The sequence below is a fragment of the Bufo gargarizans genome, chromosome 4, assembly GCF_014858855.1.
Source record: "Bufo gargarizans isolate SCDJY-AF-19 chromosome 4, ASM1485885v1, whole genome shotgun sequence".
Taxonomy (NCBI): Eukaryota; Metazoa; Chordata; class Amphibia; order Anura; family Bufonidae; genus Bufo; species Bufo gargarizans.
Genome location: NC_058083.1, coordinates 515,573,316 through 515,588,262, shown reverse-complemented (window position 1 = coordinate 515,588,262; position 14,947 = coordinate 515,573,316). Strand labels below are relative to the sequence as shown.

Sequence of the window (14,947 nt, the reverse complement as noted above, 5' to 3'; positions counted from 1 at the left end):
GGCCTAGTATTTAGGCGCTGGGTGACAGGTATGGGTTTAGTGACAGAATTAGACTTGGAAATACACAGTAGCGGGTGTGTGTGAAGTTATTCTGAATGACCCAATGTGCACCTTGAATATTATATACCCTTTTAGGGATAGATTTCAAATAGCTCTGATATAGCAGAAACCACTAAATTATGAAATTGCTAAATTGGGAATTGTACTTCAACCCAGAACAAAAAATGTGCTTTGACGGACACTAAATAACTTTCCCAGCTACAACAGGACAGCGGTAACGAGAGATTTAGCGGGATATAAATTTGAGGCCTAGTATTTAGGCGCTGGGTGACAGGTATGGGTTTAGTGACAGAATTAGACTTGGAAATACACAGTAGCGGGTGTGTGTGAAGTTATTCTGAATGACCCTATGTGCACCTTCAATATGATCTACCCTTTTAGGGATAGATTTCAAATAGCTCTGATATAGCAGAAACCACTAAATTATGAAATTGCTAAATTGGGAATTGTATTTCAACCCAGAAGAAAAAATGTGCTTTGACGGACACTAAATAACTTTCCCAGCTACAACAGGACAGCGGTAACGAGAGATTTAGCTGGATATAAATTTGAGGCCTAGTATTTAGGCGCTGGGTGACCGGTATGGATTTAGTGACAGAATTAGACTGGGATATGGCCAAAAAATGAACAGACTATTGCTGGTTAAATGCACTTGGTGTGACAGCTTCACCCTGATGTAGGCTTTAGCCAAAAAACAACCACACCATTGAGGGTTAAATGCACTTGGTGACAGGCGCAGCTTGCCCCTGATTTTGTATATGGCCAAAAAATGAACAGACTATTGCTGGTTAAATGCACTTGGTGTGACAGCTTCACCCTGATGTAGGCTTTAGCCAAAAAACAACCACACCATTGAGGGTTAAATGCACTTGGTGACAGGCGCAGCTTGCCCCTGATTTTGTATATGGCCAAAAAATGAACAGACTATTGCTGGTTAAATGCACTTGGTGTGACAGCTTCACCCTGATGTAGGCTTTAGCCAAAAAACAACCACACCATTGAGGGTTAAATGCACTTGGTGACAGGCGCAGCTTGCCCCTGATTTTGTATATGGCCAAAAAATGAACAGACTATTGCTGGTTAAATGCACTTGGTGTGACAGCTTCACCCTGATGTAGGCTTTAGCCAAAAAACAACCACACCATTGAGGGTTAAATGCACTTGGTCGCAGCTTGTGCTGGCGCACCACAAGACACAAAATGGCCGCCGATCACCCCAGAAAAATGAGACTGACAAACGGTCTGTGCAGCCTAAAAACAGTGAGCAATTGAGGATCAGCAGCTCAATGATCCACAGCTGCAGATCGATCAGTTAATCAAGTCCTTTGGAGGAGTTAATCTGCCTAATCTCGCCCTACTGTCGCAGCCGCAACCTCTCCCTACGCTAATCAGAGCAGAGTGACGGGCGGCGCTATGTGACTCCAGCTTAAATAGAGGCTGGGTCACATGGTGCTCTGGCCAATCACAGCCATGCCAATAGTAGGCATGGCTGTGATGGCCTCTTGGGGCAAGTAGTATGACGCTTGTTGATTGGCTGCTTTGCAGCCTTTCAAAAAGCGCCAAGAAAGCGTCACAAAAGCGCGAAGAAAGCGACGAACACCGAACCCGAACCCGGACTTTTACGAAAATGTCCGGGTTCGGGTCCGTGTCACGGACACCCCAAAATTCGGTACGAACCCGAACTATACAGTTCGAGTTCGCTCATCCCTACTACTAGGTATTTTTTTTAGTCTGGAGCACTGGGAGGCCTTGTCTCAGGGCTGAGGGACAAACTTTGATACATGAATATATACTTTGAGGAACATCTAGACAATTCTCACACTGTGGAATTCATGTTCAGATAGGAAAAACAATGAAGCCTCAGAATCTGCAGGTGCGGTGTATCTTCTAACTTTCTAAATGTATAATACATTGTTACTATAACACTAGCTTTTGAACGGCACAGAAATCTTCTCATGGACTTACTTTGGCCTACATGAAACTTCATACAAAACAGTGAATATAAATCAATAAATCAACATTGCTCTTAAAGGCAATGAATACCCATTATAACTAAAATAAGTAGATATAACTGTTTACACTTATGAAAAAGCACAACAAATCACACATCCTCTCACTAGTTATATGAAAGAAATTAATTGTCACCCTATGTTTTTCCTACAGTTAAAGAGAGAACAACTCCCAGTCCTCTTCTTCTACAGGATGAGAGATGTCCTAATCTTCTTCTTCTACAAGAACATCAAAGCATTCCATATGATCATCAGATAGTTGGAAATAAGGTCTCATAAAAGGTTCCCTATGATCTGTAGAAGTGCTGTGAAGATCTTGTGTTCAGTCTTGTTTTATAAACCAGTATTATATGTTTTATTCTTGTATAATGAGAAAGGTAGAGATGTCAGGATTACAGCTAACTATAGACCTTGCATGTCGCCTTGATCTTCTCACAGTTTTCTGGTCAGTAGAGACTGCTGGTTGGAATAAGGAACCAGCTAGATGCATATATACAGGAGACCTGCAGATATTTTTGGGTCAGACAATGAAACATGACACATGTAGATCCACTGTGTCTCTTGAACAGATTTGACATGGTTCTGCTCCAAAGTGTATTATATAAGTGAGACCCCCCCTTCCCTCCCATTTTATCCCATGTACAGGGGTCTGGACTTTGTTGCAGGGGACCACTAGGCTGCTGCACTTGAAGTAGTTTCTCTACAAGTGACTGGTGACCCACGGGGTCAGGAAAGGAAGAATACATGTAGTCCGATAAATGGTCCGTTGTCAGGGCAAAGCAGCTGAGGATCAGAACAGAGATCAGGCAAGGGTCAGGTCAGGTCAGACAGCAAAGGGTCAAATCTAGAAGTCAGGCAGAAGTCTGTACACAGAACAAGCTTTGCATGAAACTAGCATAGTAGAACCTACTGATCAGGCTCCTTTCCATGGCTTGTAGAGATCAGAGTGCGTGCATGCCGGCCCTATAAGAGCCAGAGATAGTGTGTGCACACATGACCTATGGGCAGAGAAGGTCATTATCGGCAGGAAGCAGGCCTCAGCTTGTGTGGGAGGACAGCGTTATTCCAGCAGCCGGGACCACTGGGAAGGGAGAGAGGGATGTCTGTGGGACTGGACCACTGGAGCCCTAAAGCTATGGAGCAGGTAAACCAGGCAGCAGGCGTGCCCACCAGGAGGAAGGAGAGGAGCTATAGGCATGGACCGCTGCCATAGCAGATAACTCTGCTGTCATTTCATCACTTTTTGTCATTGTAATTAATGATCTTTTCTGATCACATCAAACCTTCCACACGACTTCTCCATCAGTCTGCTGACTTTTACAATTTCTGTTTCACAGCTTTTAAATCTGGATAAAGATCTGACCAATATTACGTCTGAAGATACATATGTGAGGGGCGATGAGCAGATCATAGAGGACATTCCCACCGATAACCACCCAGGTGAGTAGTAACCACTACATAAAGCAGAGAAGACTCACAGATTCTGCTCCTTCACTGCCTACTGATGACTCCTTGTATAGTCAGGTAGTGGTGGCAGTTTGGGGGTCACATATTGTACTTTCTGACAGGTTTTCCTTTATTAGCACACAATTGTTACCGATACCAGGTGTCCCACAGTATTGATCAGAAGGTTGGGGTTATCACCCATTCTTCTACCTTCTATGAACCCTCTTTCCGTAGTACTTAGAGGCTTTACTGATACTTCAGAATTTTTGGAAATAGGAAAAGCCTTATGGTAGAGCTGAAATAAAAAGGGCTGAAATAAAAGAGCCTCCAATGAACAGTAGCAGCCGCCTGTCTGACCATAAAGATTCCACAATGTTCTGTCCTTAAGAAGTAATCATAGGAGGACAAATCCCCAGTGGTCAGTGACAGCTTGCCGGCCATTCTGCTCACCCCTTCCTGCTAAAGACTTCAATGCTATATCCCACTCTCCCCAGGGGCTCTGACCAATCCGAGTATATGGGGCCCCAAAATATCTCATGGCAGCTGTTAAAAGGCCCCTTGTTGACACCTCAGAGAACAGTCACAGTCATGGTTTGAAGACATATAGGATTATTGTATGTGCAGAGAGGTTTTATAGGGGAGCAGTTCTCTATTTGCCTTACACCGTGTGTTATCAGGTTCTAGACACAAATTGTAAACCCAGTGGTGTCCTAGTATCACACCCAAACAGGGAGGGGGGAATTGTGTAATCAATATTGGATCCACCTATAGACTGTATCTAGTAGTTCTAAAAGTAACACATTCATCTCAGAAATTTGGTTTGCATGAAAACTTTATTTTTCCCTTTCATCCTCCATGATGGCATACCATGCGTGATGACCCACCTCCTACCAGGTAGGGACAGAAAGAATAAATTTTACCTTCCTCCGGCTCCTCCTCAGTGTCTTCCTGACCCTCCAGGTGTGAGATGGATTATCCTCATGGCACTTGCTGTGAGTCCGTTTTCTGTGTAAGGCAGGCAGAGGCGGCGGAATAGAAGAATCGAAAATGCCTTTACCACATGAGGGAAGCAGGCAGCACCTGTGCCCTAGTTGAGTATTGAGGTGCTGGTAAGCTGATGGAGATCCCTGCTCTTTATTTTCCGCTCTGCGCGTCGGGCTTGGAGGTCCATGTGCGGACCAGACACTCAGGGAGTTCCTCTGGTTGTATAGGAATCTCTTCATCGCAACCCGATACTTTCGGCGTTCGCGATGACGCCACCGGAAGTCAACCCTATGTGCTTTGCAAGAGGTATTTCCGATCTGTGGAATGCATGCAAATGGGCGGAGCTAAAATTCGCACGCAAGATTAAGGCGGATGTCGCCCTCTGATCTGAGGTCCGCAGGTAAGAGATTTTAAGGGGACTGAGGTTCAGAGGCCGGATAGTATGTCTGAACTGGGAACAAGCCAGATAGAGAGCTCTCTAAGGCCTACTGTTGTAAGTTTCTTCCCCTTGGGAGGAATGCTGTATAAATGTACTTATACTAACCCCCTTTTTACCTCTGTCTCCCTCTCTGCCTGTATGCGTGGAGAGTGATAAGGATGGGGCTCAGAGAGCTAAATCTAGTCCTAAAAATAGAAAATGTGTGAAATTACCAGATACAGACAAGAAATTCTGCAAGAAATATACTGCCAATATGGCAAAACACTTGGTTTCCTCTATAAGAGAGGAGTAAGGAAAGTAATCAGAGAGTGCGTTCGGCCCCATCTGAAAATCCTATAGCAGTCCTTGGGCCCACTACTTCAAAGCGTAGGGAACCTAAAATGCTCTATTCTAATTCTCATCCTCAGAGCAGGACTCAGAGTTAGAATGTCTTGACTCCTCTGGAGTTGATACAGAATTAAAAGCTTTCCTTTTTCCTCAGAGGATACAAAATAATTAATTAAAACTGTCAGGGCAACCACGGACCTCTCAGATGAGAAAGCCCAAAGGTCAATCCATGACGAGATGTTTACTGGACTGGTTGAAGACCCCCAGATAGGGAGTTATTTATTGCTAAAACAATAAGTTGTAGACTTCTCTTTAGTGAACAAGATGAAGTCTTGTTAACCTCTTGTCCAAAAGTAGAAGTGTCCTTTTCAAAGTTGGTTTAAGGGTATAATACCCTTCCCCTTGAGGACATAGGGGCCCTAAAAGAACCCGCCAATCGGCGCGCCACGCAATCCCCTTTTAATCCTTCCAATCCAAAAGATCTGACAGAGAAGAACAGTGTTCCAGGGGGGAAGGTCAAAAGATTGAGAGAGGCCCCCAAAGTCCTGAAACTTCCAAGCAATAACGCCAGTCTTCAGGTGGGAGGAAGACTATGGCCCCTATCACACGGGCTAGTTTTCCGTGCGGGTGCGATGCGTGCGGTGAACGTATTGCACCCGCACTGAATCCTGACCCATTCATTTTTATGGGGCTGTTCACATGAGCGGTGATTTTCACACATGCAGGCCCCATAGAAGTGAATGGGAAGCGTGAAAATCGCATAGCATCCGCAAGCAAGTACGGATGCGGTGCGATTTTCACGCACGATTGCTAGGAGACGATCGGGATGGAGACCCGATCATTATTATTTTCCCTTATAACATGGTTATAAGGGAAAATATTAGCATTCTGAATACAGAATGCATAGTAAAACAGCGCTAGAGGGGTTAAAAAAATAATAAATGTAACTCACCTTAGTCCACTTGATCGCGAAGCCCGGCATCTCCTTGTGTCTCCTCTGTTGAACAGGACCTAGGGTGAGCTGCTGCATTAAATAGAGGTTAAGGACCTTTGATGACGTCACTCCGGTCATAACATGGTGTCACATGATCTTTTACCATGGTGATTCTGTCCGCTTGATGAAACTGAGCAAAACGGCTCTGGCACAATAGAAAACGGATCCGTCCCCCTTTGACTTTCAATGGATTTCATAACTGATCCGTCTTGTCTATAGAAGACATAATACAATCGAATCTGTTCATGACAGATGCATGCAGTTGTATTATTGTAGCAGATCCGCAAAAAACGCTAGTGTGAAAGTAGCCTAAGTCAGATAACAGAAAAATGGGCAGAGGCTCATTTAAAGTCCCTGTCGGCAGTACACCTAAAAGGATCCCCAAATACAAAAGTGGATTTCTTAAGCAAGGTATTGCTGAGGTAAACGTAATGGAGCCTAGAAAAAGTTTTTTTCTCCAGATAGCAGACTTGTGGGGTACTTCCCAGGTGGATCTGTTTGCCTCCACAGTCTACACAAAGCTGGTGAAGTTTTTTTTTCCTAAAACCCTTCGACAGGAACATAGGGGTAGACGCGCTGTCCCCAAAAAATGCGAATTTCAGTTGGCATATGCCTTCCTCCCCTTCTGCTAGATCCTAGGGTGCTAAAAAAGATCCATTAAGACAGAGCCCATATGATGTTAATAGCTCTATTGTGGCCGATAAAGTCGTGGTTGCCTCTTCTAAAGCTCCTGTCAGTTCAGAGCCCATGGATTCTATTGTCTCAGGGACCGGTTCACCATCCAAGGTAGAAAAATTACATCTGGCTTCTAGAAATTGAGAAGGTGACATTGAGATCCAAGGGCTTATCTGATGCCATAATTAATACCATGGAGGCTAGCAGGGAAGGGGTTACTTCCAAGATTTATTCTAAGGTCTGCAAAAGGTTCTGTGGCTGGTGCTCACAGTCTAAAAATTCCTCACTGAAGTTTTCAATTCAAGCTATTTTGGCATTCTTGCAATCAGGATTTAAGAAAGGGCTGCGTCAAAATACCTTAAGAGTCCATATATCTGCATTAAGTTCAGAAGTTTTGATAAAAAATATTGTGGACCACCTGTGGGTCATACAGTTTTGGAAAGGGGCAGATAGATTAAGGCCTTTCTAAGACCTTCGGGTTCTCCCTGGGATCTTAACTTAGTCTTGTCTGGTTTGACTATATCCCCCCTGTGAGCCTCTGTTAGAAGCCTCTCTAAAATATATTTAGTTAAAAATCTTATTTTGGTGGCAATTAACTCGGCAAGTAGGGTAAGCAAGGTTCAGGCTCTAAAAAAGGTTTGAACCATTTTTTACAGTAATTCCTAACAATTGTTTTTAGATTGGATGATTCCTTCCTTCCTAAAGTCGTATCCAAATCCACAGTCAAGAGGAAATTATACTCGCCTCATTCTGCTCAGATCAAAAATCTGAGTGGGAAGAAAAATTTCACAAAGTGGACATGCGTAGGGCCATCTTGTCTATCTAGCGGCCACAAAACCTTCAGGAGGTCGAATTACTAGTTTTACAATTCCTAGGGGCGTATAAAGGTAAAAAAGCCACAAAGAATTTCCTGTCCAGATGGATATAAATGGCTATATCTGAGACCAGGGGCGTACACAAAAATCATTGGGCCCCATAGCAAGAATCAGAATTGGGCCCCCTAACTCTGCCCATTACCCACCCCTGGCCCTGGCTCCTCCGCTGCCACACCCATTTGCTAATAAGTAAAGAAATACAATGTATAAATAACGGTTACGGATAAATATTTTTTTTATTATTAGAGGGAACCACATTCCTCCGCCTTCACTCACAGGTGCCGTGATCAGCATTGATCGTGGCACCTGGGGGGTTAAATGATGGGGCTGTGCACTGTCCAGAGACATTACATCCTATGTGACTGATATTAGCCGCTCCTCTTATAACACTCCAGCGCTGATATAACCTCCAGAGACATTACATCCTATGTGACTGATATCAGTCATTCCTCTTATAATACTCCAGCGCTGATATATCTTTCAGAGATATTACATCATATGTGACTGATATCAGCCACGACCTTGCTTCTATGCACTCCGGCCCCCCCCCCCCCCCCCACGGGCCCCATAGCAGCTGCGTGGTGCCTATATTGACAGTATGCCACTGTCTGAGACCTATAAATCCTTGGGAGTACCTCCACCTAAGACTCTGACCGCTGACCCACGAGATCTGTCTCAACATCCTGGGCTGAGAAAGCAAACGCATCCATAGAGCAAATCTGTAGGGCAGAAACATGGTCAATACTCATACATTTGTCAAACATTACAGGGTGGAGACTAGGGCAAGTCGGGAGCTTTCTTTGGTACAAAGGTGCTGCAGGCTATAGTCCCTCCCTAAATAAGAATTAATCTGTTATATCTCATGGTATGCCGTCATGGAGGATGAAAGGGAAAAACCATATTACTTACCGGTAATTTCCTTTTCATGAATGACTTTTACAATATGCTAATGAGCCTCTAGGTGCTAGTGGGGCCTTGAGGCTCCGTCTTCTCACCTTTTGGCACCACCATGTCCAGTTGATTGACGTCCTAGTTCTCCTCTGTTCCCGTAAAATCCCGCGCCTGCGCCCTCCCCTTTAGTATTCGGCGCAGACGCAGTGAGTGAAGCCGGCAGCAGGAGAGCGTCCTTCACTCACTGCACCTGCGCCGAATAATAAACAGGAGGGCGCAGGCGCGGGATTTTACGGGGCACAGAGGAAAACTAGGACGTCAATCAACTGGACATGGTGGTGCCAAAGGGTGAGAAGACGGAGCCTCAAGGCCCCACTAGCACCTAGAGCAGTGGTCCCCAACCTTTTTTGCACCAAGGACCAGTTTCATGTAAGACAATTTTTCCAGGGACCGGGTGGGGTGGGGGGGTTCTGGGGCGGGGCTTATGAGGGTGCTGGTCGGCGCTGACTGATTCACGCGCACGACAAAACACAAGGTGCATATTAAGCTATATAACACTATATAACTATTACATTTATTATTTAAATGTGACTCCCCAAAAAAGTATTGCAACACCAATTCAATACCATGAAGAAAACAAATACTCACACGTTAACCACATGTTGCATGGGGTTAACGTGTGAGTATTTTTTAATTTTTTAATATAGGGAATGTCGCACTAAGATGAGAAGGGGATCCAGAAGAGGTGCCACTAACCCACTAACAGACAACACCCAGTCTGATAGAGATAAATGAATAAAAAATGGAAGTGGGGCACTAACTAAAAGTATAGGGATCTTTATTATAACAGCAAAGCACAATATGAATACAATAAGCACAATAAGATATCAGCATTAAAATAACAGGAGAGCAAATAAAATTGATACTGGTGATGAGATGAATAATAACATATGACAATAAAAGAGCGATAAAAGAAAATTAAATTCGATACTAATTAAATTGATGAATAAGATCCCGATGTGTGTGATTAAGAATAAGATAGTGAATTTAAATGTCAACCATAGGGATATTCACTAGTTAGATTCTGAAGAATGATTCCATGTAAGGTAATCCACTCCGACAACCAGTCTTTGTAGTAGGTCTCTCGGAAGAAAAGACCAAAGTCCCAAGCGTATGCAGCTATGATCTTAAACTGAGTAACAGTTTGGCTGCTAATACGCACAGCGGCGTCCCGCTGTGTTAGTCTAATGCGATCGCTTTTGGGTGGGATATGCAAGTGCTTACCCGAGGCTCCTTTGCACTGGATAATAATCCCTCGACTCGGCGTATTGATGTACAGCTCCGGTCTCAAGGGTTGATGTCCTGATTTGAATTTGGCGCCAGTGGAAATGTTTGTTGCACGTGGTTTGGCAACACCGATGTATTCCGGTAATTACTCTGGCTCACAAAGTGTAACCTCCAGGCAGCAGTGTAACAAAGTGTAACCTCCAGTGTAACCTCAGTAGGGAAGGGGTCTGTCTTGTAAATCCCCGAAACGCGTCTGGTATCCCCCCCCCCACCAGGAGGAGTGGGTCTGCAAGTCCGAGGAGCCTGGAGGTTACACTTTGTGAGCCAGAGTAATTACCGGAATACATCGGTGTTGCCAAACCACGTGCAACAAACATTTCCACTGGCGCCAAATTCAAATCAGGACATCAACCCTTGAGACCGGAGCTGTACATCAATACGTCGAGTCGAGGGATTATTATCCAGTGCAAAGGAGCCTCGGGTAAGCACTTGCATATCCCACCCAAAAGCGATCGCATTAGACTAACACAGCGGGACGCCGCTGTGCGTATTAGCAGCCAAACTGTTACTCAGTTTAAGATCATAGCTGCATACGCTTGGGACTTTGGTCTTTTCTTCCCTGAGAGACCTACTACAAAGACTGGTTGTCGGAGTGGATTACCTTACATGGAATCATTCTTCAGAATCTAACTAGTGAATATCCCTATGGTTGACATTTAAATTCACTACCTTATTCTTAATCACACACATCGGGATCTTATTCATCAATTTAATTAGTATTGAATTTTAATTTTCTTTTATCGCTCTATTATTGTCATATTTTATTATTCATATCATCACCAGTATCAATTTTATTTGCTCTCCTGTTATTTTAATGCTGATATCTTATTGTGCTTATTGTATTCATATTGTGCTTTGCTGTTATAATAAAGATCCCTATACTTTTAGTGAGTGCCCCACTTCCATTTTTTTTTTTTTTTTTTGCAAAGTATCAATTGCCCATTATGTGAGGAGGTACTTGATGGGGTCACTTACTATTAATGTGAAGCAAATAGAGGTCTAAATAGATAAAGCCTTGTGCCTCATATTAATAGTAACACCAGCGAGTACTTCCTAACATAATAGACATTGAGCAGCATGGGGTTAATGTGTAGGCTGGTGTTGGGTACCACAGTATGATAAGGTTACTGGCTATTAATGTGAGGCACATGGAGTATAAATTGATGAAACCATGTGCCACATATTAATAGCAACCTCGTCAAGTACCCTGCTTAACATAATGGACAACATGGGGTTAATCGCATCAGGTACATGCTGTTAATATGAGGCACATTGTTTTATCAATTTGGACATGCATGTGCCTCACATTAATAGTAGGAAACTTTATTATGTGTACCTCATATTAATGGTTAACCCAATGTTGCCCATTATTTGATGAGGTGCTTGGGGGCCACATACTTTTAATCTGAGGTACATGGGGGTACTAATGTAATAGCACCATGTACCTCAGATTAATAATAGGTGACCCCATCTGTGGGACAGTGTGTGGGTACCAGCGCTTTCCAGATCACTATTGGCTGGGGACTGGTCTGAGAACACAAGAGTCAGGAGGAGGAGGAGGCTGCCGAGTGCACTAGCTGAGACGGTGCAGCGGTAAACGCTCCCCGGTCCCTCCTCCTACTTTAATATTAGACATATTCATTGGTGGCAGTAGTGCGGCGCCTCAGAGCCCGCTCATTGTATTGGGCTCTGCAGCGGCCGCGTCATGGGAGGCAGAGGCGTAACTAGAGTTCTATGGGCCCGGGGCAAACTTTTAATTGGCCCCCCCCACCGGTCCCGACCCCCCCAGTCAAACACAGGGGACTGGCATAGCAGCAAATCCTTCATAGGGGCCCAGCCTCGGGGGCAAAATCATGAAATATATACAGAGCGGGCAAAAAATTTAATATATACACAGGAGACAAATGTAATATATACAGAGGGGGCAAAATGTATATATATATACACCCTCTGCGACTGCGATCGTTACGCCTGTCTTTTTATAAATCCATTTTGCCCCCTCTGTATATATTACATTTGTCCCCTGTGTATATATATTACATTTTTTGCCTGCTCTGTATATATATATATTTTTTCTTTTTCACTTTGCCCCTATATCTGTCATGATTTTGTCCCCCAGGCTGGGCCCTTCTGTGAGTTATGAAGCCAGCGGTGTGTGCACATTTACACACCTTCTCTGAGGAGACTGCTCCACTCCCGTCATCCAGTGTGCGCCGCGAGCCTGAGTGATCCGGCGACTCGCGGCGAGATAACACTAAGAAAGCAGTGCCGGATTGGTGGAGGCGGGGCCGGGGGTGGGGCGCGATGTAATTAGCTGTGAGAGCGCAGTGCTGTGCTGCCGGTCAGGCACGACCTGACTGGCCATTATTAAAGTAAGATTTGAAATCACTTGCGTGCGGGGCTGTGGAGACCGCGATCATTAGGACGTCTACACTAATGTTGGCAAGATGAACGTGTTGGCCGCGCATGCGCCTGTCGTCTGCGCTCCTCTCTCCTCTGCGGACCGGCAACATATCTCCCAGGGCCCGGTCCTGGGCCGCGGCCCGGCGGTTGGGGACCGCTGACCTAGAGGATACTCAGCCTTCCCCTTAGAACTCAAGAAGAGTGTTTTACCTAAAGACACAGTGGAGAGAAATGAATCATCTACCCTTTCTTATCTCAAAATACCTTTCCCCATGGAGCCTCCCGGAAATTTTGATCAGGCTTATTAAAAAAACCTTTTCTGAAATGGCAAATTAATGGTGTCCTAACTGTAAATGATGTGTAAGACAAGCAAAAATTACAATATTGCACATTTCCAGATATATGTACCCTATACTAGCACTACTTAGCTTATCACCAAATATTGGGATTTTTAAAAAGGGAACAACAAACACCAAAAGCAAAACACACATATTATATAACATATTTTTATTAAAAAATTACACCACATATAATCAATAATTAAAATTAGCAGCAATGTGAGAAGTATTGTAACATCAGATGTCCCCCTTGAACCCACCAGGTCATACATGACATCAAAGGACATATATCATATCCAATTATTAGTACAAGGTACATTATCCCATGATTGGCAAATGTCCAAACCCAGCAATATATTCCATACACAATAACCATATAGTGCTAATTCAATGAAACCAGGTCTAAGTCCACTAAAGGACCGACCATCAATATACTATAATGTAGAGTAAAAAATAACCACCTAAAGAGAAGTATAGAATTGCAAAGTAAAGCTGGAGCGTCATACAGACCAGGAGTACAACAGGGAACACCACCCCGACGCGCGTTTCGCTGACACTTCCTCCTGGGGGTGTCTCACCGTCGAACTTGCATACTATTTATATACCTCATAATTGAACAAATACCGCAATTCTCATAGTGAAATTGGTTGCACCCGAAAAGCAGGGACGTTTATTGGTTAGAAGAATCTCAAAGGTGATTGTCGGTATCGCGAGACAAATCGCATCACATGATCAAATGGTCACGTGTCCGATCACACAACAGAAACCAAAGCATAAGTATTACCCAAAAGCCATTGCCAACCCGGAAGTAACGGAGCCACATATCACAAGAGTGATCGATCATGTGATCGTAGATCACAGGAATTGGTATATAATCAGGAAAGCCGATCATATGATCACATATTTACGCGAACTCTGGCACATCAGAGAAAATACTTAAAAGCTAGCAGGAGCAAAGTAACTGTAAGACTGAAAATAGGGTGTTATACACCCTAGGGATTAATGTTATGCCATCTTCCATAATCATCTATAGCATACTAGAGGCACAGAAATCACCTTTTAGTAGAGGGCAATCATCCAGACATTAGGAAAAAAGCTACTCCTTATCGTCATAATACCAACTACTGCAGGAGATAAAAAATGGTCAATAAAATATACAGTCGTGGCCAAAGGTTTTGAGAATTACATAAATATTGGAAATTGGAAAAGTTGCTGCTTAAGTTTTTATAATAGCAATTTGCATATACTCCAGAATGTTATGAAGAGTGATCAGATGAATTGCATAGTCCTTCTTTGCCATGAAAATTAACTTAATCCCCAAAAACCTTTCCACTGCATTTCATTGCTGTCATTAAAGGACCTGCTGAGATCATTTCAGTAATAGTCTTGTTAACTCAGGTGAGAATGTTGACGAGCACAAGGCTGGAGATCATTATGTCAGGCTAATTGGGTTAAAATGGCAGACTTTACCTGTAAAAAGGAGGGTGATGCTTGAAATCATTGTTCTTCCATTGTTAACCATGGTGACCTGCAAAGAAACGCGTGCAGCCATCATTGCGTTGCATAAAAATGGCTTCACAGGCAAGGATATTGTGGCTACTAAGATTGCACCTCAATCAACAATTTATAGGATCATCAAGAACTTCAAGGAAAGAGGTTCAATTCTTGTTAAGAAGGTTTCAGGGCGTCCAAGAAAGTCCAGCAAGTGCCAGGATCGTCTCCTAAAGAGGATTCAGCTGCGGGATTGGAGTGCCACCAGTGCAGAGCTTGCTCAGGAATGGCAGCAGGCAGGTGTGAGCGCTTCTGAGGCGAAGACTTTTGGAAGATGGCCTGATGTCAAGAAGGGCAGCAAAGAAGCATTGATCTTCTGCAGAAAATATGGTGAATGGACTGCTGAGGACTGGGGCAAAGTCATATTCTCCGATGAAGCCTCTTTCCGATTGTTTGGGGCATCAGGAAAATTACTTGTCCGGAGAAGAAAAGGTGAGCTCTACCAACAGTCCTGTGTCATGCCAACAGTAAAACATCCTGAGACCATTCATGTGTGGGGTTGCTTCTCATCCAAGGGAGTGGGCCCACTCATAATTTTGCCCCAAAACACAGCCATGAATAAAGAATGGTACCAAAACACCCTCCAACAGCAACTTCTTCCAACAATCC

At 43.9% G+C, this 14,947-nt stretch overlaps 3 protein-coding genes across 6 annotated transcripts in view; all 3 read left to right on the top strand.

Moving 5' to 3' along the window:
• The window catches only part of LOC122933675 (gastrula zinc finger protein XlCGF57.1-like), a 376,277-nt gene that overhangs the window by 150,634 nt on the left and 210,696 nt on the right, over window positions 1-14,947 (top strand). The gene's annotated exons all lie outside the window — the stretch shown is intronic.
• Window positions 1-14,947, top strand: part of LOC122933673 (gastrula zinc finger protein XlCGF26.1-like) — a 284,426-nt gene that overhangs the window by 150,701 nt on the left and 118,778 nt on the right. The gene's annotated exons all lie outside the window — the stretch shown is intronic.
• The window catches only part of LOC122933674 (gastrula zinc finger protein XlCGF26.1-like), an 81,431-nt gene that overhangs the window by 13,988 nt on the left and 52,496 nt on the right, over window positions 1-14,947 (top strand). For 2 of the 3 annotated variants that reach the window (XM_044288620.1, XM_044288618.1), the window contains exons 2-3: window positions 2,223-2,338; window positions 3,406-3,508. In XM_044288620.1, the coding sequence (XP_044144555.1) occupies window positions 2,223-2,338; window positions 3,406-3,508 (219 nt within the window). Of the gene's footprint in view, window positions 1-2,222; window positions 2,339-2,976; window positions 3,213-3,405; window positions 3,509-14,947 lie in introns of those variants that run through there. The other variant, XM_044288619.1, reaches the window with a different exon arrangement.